Source organism: Orbicella faveolata, unplaced genomic scaffold, assembly GCF_042242905.1.
Source record: "Orbicella faveolata isolate gen_17 unplaced genomic scaffold, um_ofav_v1 contig_1, whole genome shotgun sequence".
In the NCBI taxonomy this organism is placed as follows: Eukaryota; Metazoa; Cnidaria; class Anthozoa; order Scleractinia; family Merulinidae; genus Orbicella; species Orbicella faveolata.
In genome coordinates this window covers 38,414,543-38,424,614 of record NW_028301536.1, presented here as the reverse complement: position 1 = coordinate 38,424,614, position 10,072 = coordinate 38,414,543, and the positions used below count along the sequence as shown (strand labels likewise).

Here is a 10,072-nt window from a genome sequence, read left to right as displayed (position 1 = left end):
TGAGCAGGTTGGGGAACAGGGGCGTCAGATGCTTGGTCAGGCGGCTGTTTGGCTTGCTCCTGTTGGGGTGGAATATCTGTGCTTGATGTCAATGGCTCAGGCTCACTGAGGTCAAGAATGGGCGGTTCATTTGCATGAATCAGTTGACGGCGGTTGCGTCTGTACACTGTCTCACCGACTTTAACATCGTAGCTGCGGGGACCAGTTTGTCCTGTGCAGGTGCCAGCGGTCCAGGTTTTCTGACCGGGTAGCTTCATGCGCACAGTTTCTCCAGGTTTAATTGGACGCAGTGGTCTGGCATGCCTATTATAGTAGTGCTACTGGCGCTGCTTATTTCCAGTAAGAGCGCGTGTCTCCTGCTCTGTTGAGTAACGGGGCTGTAACAGGGTACCAGCAACGGGAAGGAGTGTCTTGCAGCGACGTCCCATCAGGCGTTGCGCGGGACTGAGGCCAATTCCGTCAGACGGAGTGTTGCGCCAATCTAGCAGTGCTAGGAACTCCGATTGGCCAGATTCCTTGGACTTGGTGAACAGGCGTTTTACTGTTTTCACGGCGTTTTCGGCGTTTCCGTTGGACTGTGGGTGGTACGGTGATGATGTGGTGTGTTTGAACATCCAGGTTTTCGCGAATACAGCAAATTCGGCGGATGCAAGTTGGGGACCGTTATCAGTCACTAGGACGTCTGGGATGCAATATCTAGCGAATACGGCTTTCATCTCTTTGATGACGTTACGTGACGTCGCAGTGTTCAGGCGAGCAACTTCTATGTAGTTACTGTAGTAGTCAGAGATGACTAACAGTGTGCGGTTGTCTAACTCACAGAGATCTGCAACTACCTCGGACCACGGTCGGGCCACCACTTCGTGCTGTAGGAGTGGTTCCTTGGCTTGCCCGGTGCGGTGCGCTAGGCATACATCACGCTTTGAGATGTATTCTCGTAGCTCAGTTGCTGTGCGAGCCAGTAGAGGGTATCACGTGCTCTGCGTATATACCCTTAAATGCCGATATGTGAGCTGTGTACCACGGCCATTAACTCCTTTCGTAGGGCAGCGGGTACGACCAGAAGTTGTCCCTTGAAGACAAGCTCATTCTGAACGGTCAGGACATCTCTCACGTCGAAGTATGGATACAGGCATTCTGGAATTTCGGATCTGGTTTCTGGCCATCCTCGATGTATGATTGCTCGGAGTTGCTGCAACACAAGATCATTCGCCGATGCGTGCTTTATCTGTTGCCAGCGTTCGTGACTGACTGGTAGGGAGGCTCTGTGATCCATCTCTTCCAGTTCTTTGGTGAACTCACAGGTGCTAACCTCTGGGAGGAACGCTCTGCTCAGAGTGTCGGCCAGAAACATATCTTGACCTTTTTTGTACGTCACGTGAAGACTATACTTCTGAAGTCTCAGCAGCATTCGTTGAAGTCGATTGGGTGCTGAGTGGAGTGGTTTACAAAAGATTGCTTCTAAGGGCTTGTGGTCACTTTCAACTTGAATAAGGTCACGACCGTAAACGTAGGGTTCAAAACGTTCGCAGGCAAAAACGATTGCGAGCAGCTCCTTTCGATTTGGGCGTAACGTGTTTCTGCATCTGTAAGGGCACGGGATGCATAGGCCACAGGCTGTCCATTTTGTAGGAGGGCGGCGCCTAAACCAAACTGAGAGGCGCCACATTGGAGTATGACTTCCTCCTGCAGGTTGTAATAGCACAGGACTGGGGTTGACATTACAGCTTTCTTCAGTGCCTCTAATGACGCTTCTTGGGCTGTTCCCCAGGTCCACTGTACGTCGTTCTGCGTCAACTCTCTCATAGGCTTTGTAATATCCGACAGTCGAGGGAGGAACTTGCTGAGATACTGCGCGAGCCCCAACAGTCTCTGGACTCCAGCTTTGTCTGTTGGAGCTGGCATTTCGCTGATCGCCCGAACCTTGGCTGGGTCAACACGTAGCCCTTTGTCCGTGGCGATGTGTCCGATGAACGGGACTTCCGTCGTTCGCAGGTTAAGCTTGTCCGTGTTAAGCTTGACACCTTGCTCTTTGCAGCGTTCCAAAAATGCCATAAGAACTTTGTCGTGGTCAACAGTGGCCTCTTCCAGTGTGCTTCCGCAACCAATTACAATGAAATCGGCAGCAACGACTTCGATGCCTGAGAGCCCTTCAATAAGCTCATGCATTTTCCGCTGGAAGACTTCAGGAGCTGAGCTGATACCAAAAGGTAGGCGTCGCCAGCGGTAACGTCCAAAAGGGGTGTGGAAGGTTGTGAGGAACGACGAGTCCTCATCCAAGGCCACGTGCCAGAATCCATTCCGTACGTCTAGCTTTGTGAAGACTTTCGCGCCATGTAGCCTGGTGGCAATGTCTTCAATGGTTGGGAGTGGGTAATCCTCGCGTTGGATGGCACGGTTCAGGTCCTTGGGGTCCAAGCAAATGCGTAGCTTTCCGTTTTTCTTCGGAACTGTTACCATGGAGCTTATCCACGCTGTAGGAGAGGTCATGGGTGCTATGACTTCCTGTTGTTCTAGGTCTTCTCAAGCTTCTTTCACTTTTGTTCTGAGCGCTACGGGTACGCGACGAGGTGCGTGTTGTATAGGATCTACGGTGCTGTCAATTCTTATGTGGTATTCGCCGGCTAGTTTTCCAACGCCTTCACTAAACACTTGCGGGTAATTCTTTATAAGGGCTTCTCTGGTGATGGGCCCTTACGTTGCTTTTGTCACGTTTGGTTTTTCAAGTGAGTAAACAGGGGCACTTCCTGTTCGTGGCTTGTTTAACTGATCATTGTCCGTGTATTTAATGATCCTCATGCCCAGACAAGCCTTTCTTCCGAGGAGGGGGCTGATTGCGTTGTTGTCAACCAGTTTACAATCCAATTGGCATTTGAAGTTGTCACGCCAAACTGTAATTCGAACGTTACCCACGACTTGCAGTTTTGAGCCTCCGTAGGCGGAAAGCTGACCGTTAGCTGGTGTCACGCGTTCCAGTCTGTAATCTTTTGTGGCTTTCCTGTAAAGGCTCACCGGAATAACGTTGCATTGGGCTCCTGTGTCGGGCTGAAACCGCAGATAATTGCCAGACTCTAACTTGAGCGTTACATGCTGGGAATCGTCCAGATCTACCGCTGAGATCACGTCGGCGTGAAACACTTCCGGCTCGCTATCGCTGTTGACAGCTCTGACAGATGTGGAGTTGTTATCTCGTTTCTTGCTGCGACATTTAGCCGCAAAGTGGGAGAGTTTACCACATTTCAAACACTTCTTGCTGAGCGGTTGTGAACGGTTCCGCAATTCCAGCATTCTTTGGATTTGTTGGCGTTTTTGTCATCTTTCCCTTTGGGTTTGCGTCTCCCCGGGCCTTTTTTCTCGTTTTCTTGGTCTGTAACCGCGTTAACTGAACTTGATGGGTCCGTCTGCTTTTCCACAAGTTTCATCTGGGCGGTCGTGCTCTCGGATGCCCTGCATATTTCGTCAGTTTTCGCGAGTGTTAAGCTCGTTTCTCTTAACAATCTCTCTCTAACCTTGTTGTCACGAATACCAAACAACAGGCGGTCCCGAAGTATTTCTTCGGGATTAATTGCTTCGAAATTGCAGCCTTCTGCTAGCTTTCGCAGGGCTGTACGATACTGATGGTAAGTCTCTCCTGGGTCCTGAACACGTCGGTTGAAGCGATATCTTTCAAATGGAATGTTCTTGCGTGGTTCGCAATATTCTCCCAGTTTCTTTAAGACTGGTGCGATTTTCTGATCATCTCCCTCTTCGGCCCAGTCGGTAAATGTAGAGCATACCTCCCTGGCGTCTTCGCCTATCACTGTCATAAGCGTGGCTACTTGTACTGGCTGTTCCTTCTTGTTGAGCTCTGTAGCGAGTGCGTAGTTTTCCCACGCTAACCGGAATTTTCTCCATTTCTCTGCTGCGTTGTGATCGTGAATTTCGAGAGGTGCTGGTGGCGGTAAGGAATATACAGATGCCATTCTTCTTTTGGAGAAGCTATGAAGCTATGTGTAATATTGTACCCACTATAGCTATCCGCCGCTGCCACCATGTAAAGACAACGAGTACCTTTTAGTAACAAAACGACGTTTAATGTTCAGTAGGCAATATGCGAATGAATACATGTGCCAATGTGGCTAGCAAAAATGTAGAAACTATTTCCTGTAATACAAGATACAAACACGTACTACACGTTGGTGAGTTCTTGCGGTCTAGCGGTAAACCACAGTAGTTTCGTCACAATGACTAGAATTAAAATAGTCGCGGAATGAGCCCATGAACGTGTCAAGTATCTTTGTGGGTCAGTACTCGGGTCATTTATCAACCAAAAGTGCGCCATTTCTGTAATTTTCGAAAACGTACATGTTGCATTGAAAACCTAATCATTCCCTTCATAAAGCTGAAAAAATATCTTTAAGTGAAGAAAAACGTTTTGAGACCGATTACATGTAAATATGTAAAGGAGATGGCGTATTCTGAGTAAGCAGTTTACAAATATTGAGTCGTTGAATGCTGAAATCCATACATGCAGTCCAAGATAAACACAGTGAACACGAAACAAACAGAGACTAAATCGAACTCTTCGAAACGTTAAAAGACTTCAGAACATTGTTTTACAATATATTGACATGTGTTGTTTCTTTAATTTCTAGGTCCATGAATCTTTCAAAAAGAGCTGTCTTGTTAACACCGTGACAGGGTGTTGTGTATCTTACAATAAATTTTGGTTGATATCATATATTTTCGAAACATCTGCCTCGTCTCACTCACTAAATTTCGTTTAAGGGCTATCTGACACGTTCATAACAGGGAACGATTTAAGAGCTGTATAAATATGCCTCATACATTTTATGTATGGAAATTTCCATGTACCTTTACAGAGTAATGCAAAAAGGAACAGGGAGTGCGTGAAGGTACAAGGAAATTTCCATGTACCTTAACATGTGTGGTGTAGGAAGGTACATGGAAATTTCCATGTACCTTAACATGTGCAGTGCAGGAAGGTACATGGAAATTTCCATGTACTTTAACATGTGTGGTGTAGGAAGGTACATGGAAATTTCCATGTACCTTAACATGTGTGGTGTAGGAAGGTACATGTACATGGACATTTCCATGTACCTTAACATGTGTAGTGCAGGAAGGTACATGGAAATTTCCATGTACCTTAACATGTGTGGTGTAGGAAGGTACATGTACATGGACATTTCCATGTACCTTAACATGTGTGGTGTAGGAAGGTACATGGAAATTTCCATGTACCTTAACATGTGTGGTGTAGGAAGGTACATGTACATGGACATTTCCATGTACCTTAACATGTGTAGTGCAGGAAGGTACATGGAAATTTCCATGTACCTTAACATGTGTGGTGTAGGAAGGTACATGGAAATTTCCATGTACCTTAACATGTGTGGTGTAGGAAGGTACATGTACATGGAAATTTCCATGTACCTTAACATGTGTGGTGTAGGAAGGTACATGTACATGGAAATTTCCATGTACCTTAACATGTGTGGTGTAGGAAGGTACATGTACATGGACATTTCCATGTACCTTAACATGTGTAGTGCAGGAAGGTACATGGAAATTTCCATGTACCTTAACATGTGTGGTGCAGGAAGGTACATATACATGGAAATTTCCATGTACCTTAACATGTGTAGTGCAGGAAGGTACATGGAAATTTCCATGTACCTTAACATGTGTAGTACAGGAAGGTACATGGAAATTTCTATGTACCGTAGCATGTGTAGTGCAATTTTTCTTTTTACCTGCGTTTGAAAGAAATCATGCGCTTTGAGGCAAATTTTACCATAGGAAGTGACTTTGTTGCAAAATTTAACTTCTTCTTTAGAAATCTTGCCAGCCTTACTTCGCTTTTGACCGCACCTGGTAAAAATTTCACTGAAGTGGCTGATTATTGCCAAAAAGTCGGCGTTTTAGAATATCCCATTCAGTTGCTTTTAGAACGTGTTAATTCCAACGAAGCCACAAAAAGGGCTCTTTGCCGAGTGTTTTCTGTCGAGCTTTTAGTGCTGCCAGAAGTTGCTAAAGTGATCTTAACATTAATGCTGCAGGGCGCAGCACAAGTGAGAGCTTTGTCAATGATTATCAATAATTATCTGGGGCCCGTTTCTCGAAAGCCCCAGAAACTTTTCGGGCCCGTAAAGCGATGGCAAAATCTCGAACCTTACGATTACAGAGCTGTTTTATTCAGATATTCTTAATATGAAGAGAAGCTCCCTTCATACAAGAAGTTTCAGGCGTATACACTTCTCCATTTTAAGATACAGATGGACTACAAAATGGCTTTACGGGCCTGAAAAGTTTCCGGGGCTTTCGAGAAACGGGTCCCTGGGCCGGGTTGTTCGAAAGCCGGTTAACGCTAACCCAGGATTAAAAGTTAACCGAAGCATTAATTTTTCTTGCATAAAAATGTTTTTTACTGCTTACGTTTTGTGTAGTTTGAGCTTAGTCAAGCTCAAAACTGAAGGACAAACAGTATAAACTGAAAGCCTCACCGAAAAGTTACAAAACTCAAATCAAAATTCTCGCTAACCCTGGGTTAGCTTAATTGGGCTTTGAACAACCCGGCCCTGGTAAAAAGACTAACTTACCTTCATGGGAATCCCTCTACCATTGTTAATACGCTCCAATCTAGAAGGGAAATTCTCAATCAAAGACAACAAGTCTTCCAGTGTTGTAGGAAGTTTGTCTGGCATGTCTGTGGCATAATATTGGATGGTAATATCTGACAAGTCATTACACTCTGAGGACAGATTGTCTAATGAAGCTTTCAGTCCAGCATTGGCAATTAAGGAGTTCAGCTGTCCATTACAACCTCCATGGATATCTACTCTACAAAGGCATAAAAAACAATGTTGAAACTACTACATACTTATTAAATTAATAGTAGTAGCAGTAGCGGTAGTGGTAGTGGTAGTGGTAGTGGTAGTGGTAGTGGTAGTGGCAGTGGCAGTGGCAGTGGTAGTAGAAGTAGAAGTGGTAGTGGTAGTGGTAGTGGTAGTGGTAGTGGTAGTAGTAGTAGTAGTAGTAGTAGTAGTAGTAGTGGTAGTGGTAAAAATGGCTTTATTTGCATGATAGTAAGATTTACGGTATTGTAAAAACATACATAATCTAATTAATAGCTAAACAAAGCTTAAATTTCTATAATATTAAAATCAATAATTCTAAGTTACATCATCTCCATTCGATAATAACCTATCACGTATAATCATGCATGAGGAAATATACTTCATTACAAGGTTGCATATATTATAGTCGTTAGAGTTCATGAGGAGTTTTACAGTGTCTGATGTTGATTCTAAGAATGTTTGCCTCTGTAAAGAGTAGGTACTACAGTGAAACAAGAGGCAGCAGCAATAGCAGTAACAGTAGCAGTAGCAGTAGAGTAGCAACAGCAGTGCAGTAGCAGTAGCAGCTGTAGAAGTAGTTGGGAGTTAAAATACTTCAGGTGTTTTTGTTGTTATTTTTACGAACCTTTTACGAGTTGACGAGGGCTTGAATTTCAGACTTGCGGCCATCTCAGCACCGTATATAATGCTCCTTACATACTGCTTACCGACTCCCTGGATACATTCTTCATCGTATTTTGGTTTCGGCTGTCCAACTATGGTCTCAATTACCTGATTGTAGTTTGGAATAACACGAAAAGGTAGGTGAACCTTGAGAATTTTAGGGGAATTACCTTAGTGAGATTTTTCTGATTCTGAGCTCAGTTAATATTTTGAACAGAAACTTAACCAGATGATTTGTCACTTGTGCTGGGTTTTTCTAGCCTATCGAAGTGACATTTTGTTGGCGTTGGATGGGAAACACGCATAAATCAAAATTTTGCTGGGTTGGCACGATAAGTTCTCAAAAGGAAGAAACGCCCGGTTATCCGGTGAGTAGGCTTCCAGTTTTAGTTTTTTTAGTACTATCGTCCGTATCAGCGGAAATATCGATTGCCCAAAAAAGTGGATCTTATTAAATTTTACTTCATTTCCCATTAGCGTAGGAAATGTTGTGAACGCGAGCGCAATAAATACCCATAGCTTACTCCTTTATTAAAGTTGCTCTAGCTGTCATAAGATCACTCGCTATATTATATGACTGAAAAATTTTCCAACACGCGCTCGTTAATTTGTACTGCAGTGCAAATTTAACATTAAAAAAAATTTGGCTGTCAGCCAGTCACAATGAGGAATTTTTTCAGTCACATAATTATAACATCTTATACGCAGACAAATAAAAGTCGGACTGTCTATACATATGCTGTATTGCCCAGTAGCTCAGAGACTGGGGTAATTTAGTTGTAGTACATTACCGTGGTGCATTTCATTACAGCCAAAAGGTTGGTTGTTCCCTCTTCTGTCATGTTTTCATTTATGTACTTTCCTATTCCTTCCACTTCAAGAACATTGGCCTTGATTTTTAACGACAGCTCTCCAGATACGCCCAATAACTCGTTCACATCTTTGCAGGAGTCTACAACTTTGTACTTGAACGAAAACGTATTGACATTTTTCTGCTCTGTTTGGGTTCCCTCTGGGAAGATGTCAGTACTGCAAGCACTAGAAGTTTCGGCGTCAAAAGTCCGTCCAAGACGCAACGTGGGGCATGTATAAGCTGGGATATTCATTTCCTTAAAAAGGCGAAAAAATTCACCAAGTAAAGTATGCAAGGTCACTTGAGCGAACATTCTGCATTGTAGTTTTAACGGTGTTCAGACAGCTGGAGGTTGGTGTTCAAATTAAGGTTTTTCAAGGAAAATAATGCAATTAAGATAGCATTATTTATTGTAAAAGGAATAAGAATTGACTGAAACAAAGCAAACACAAATTAAAGAAAATAACAAACAACAGAACCAGATCGCTCGATTTATGAGATAAAAAGACGTCTAAAGCTTGAATAATTTTTGATTTTTGACAAGGAATTATTTACTAAAAGACAGTGCAATTTTATTCAGTATCTTATATTGGATTTTTGCTTGAAGACAATAGCTTAAAATATAGCTTACACCTGCTTTCAGCGTTACGTGCATAGGCGACATCTTTCGATCATCTTTCGATATGCTATGTAAATGGCTGAAAGACCGTTTAACTGTTAAACTGGCAATTTTTCCGGTTATGAGCGGACGAAATGACAAATAAATGACAATTACTGACCTCAAATGGCTGAAGAAGATTGTGGACTTTGCATGTTTCCAGATTTACGCGATAATTAAAACGATTTGCGCGTAGTCGATCGGTTCTCAATAGTGACTTCCGGTAGAATTAGGCCGCTATCTCGTTTAGTATTCAAAAGATGTAAACATTCAAAACAGTCAATTTATCTCTCACAGAATGCCTTCTTGATACTCCTAACCTTAGCTGATGTCAAATAAATCCATCCTTCATGACTAAAAGACGAGTTCGACCGTAAAGAAGTCCGTTGTGCTGGCATTTTTGACGTAGGCCAGGCTACACAGCACTTCGAAAGATGGCATGTCGAAAGATGCGGCCTATGCACGTAACACTGAAAGCGGTGCATGTAAATTCGAGTTGCACTATAGTTTATGTAGATATATATATCTACCCTTGTCCCCAGGATATCAGCTAAACTTAGTTGCTGCTCCCGTTAAAATTATTTACACGCGCACTTCCTCTTTAATTTTCTTTTGAACAAAAGTTTCATGCTCCAATATCTCACTGATGATTGACTTCACCAGATGATAGGTGCTCTCTTTCCTTTCCTCTGAGAGTGATTTTGCATAATTTGAGACTGAAACCGAATGTGCCTAAGAAGAGTACCTTAAAAAATGATCGTTAATTGCTGAATTTTTTCACGCTCTTTTGCTTTGGTTGACATTCATGTCTTGAAGTATTCCCTATTGTGTGATACTGTGTAGCTATAGCACCACAGTTTTATTGGTGTTGCTTTCGCATCGGGAAATCAACAACCGCGTTAACATCAAATACTCGTGACCTACCAGTCCATCCATCAGACATAGCTTAACGTATTAACACGAAATCCGATAGGAAATCGAGCAATTTCAGTTTCAGAATAACGTTAAGTATATTACAGTCCTTTCTGCATTTTCTTA

At 43.1% G+C, this 10,072-nt stretch overlaps 2 protein-coding genes across 2 annotated transcripts in view; both read right to left on the bottom strand.

Annotated features, from left to right (window-relative positions):
- LOC110048250 (uncharacterized) overlaps positions 1-10,072 on the bottom strand; it is a 32,822-nt gene that overhangs the window by 17,132 nt on the left and 5,618 nt on the right. Inside the window, exons 2-4 of the mRNA XM_089275596.1 lie at positions 8,315-8,632; positions 7,486-7,631; positions 6,603-6,843 (exon numbers count right to left, since the gene is read on the bottom strand). Coding sequence (XP_089131722.1) covers positions 6,603-6,843; positions 7,486-7,631; positions 8,315-8,629 — 702 coding nt within the window. The 5' untranslated portion in view covers positions 8,630-8,632. The remainder of the gene's footprint in view (positions 1-6,602; positions 6,844-7,485; positions 7,632-8,314; positions 8,633-10,072) is intronic.
- Positions 3,134-5,028, bottom strand: LOC149119004 (uncharacterized). Its single transcript, XM_089275604.1, has one exon. The coding sequence runs from the start codon at positions 3,960-3,962 to the stop codon at positions 3,240-3,242; it is 723 nt and encodes a 240-aa protein (XP_089131730.1). The 5' UTR covers positions 3,963-5,028; the 3' UTR covers positions 3,134-3,239.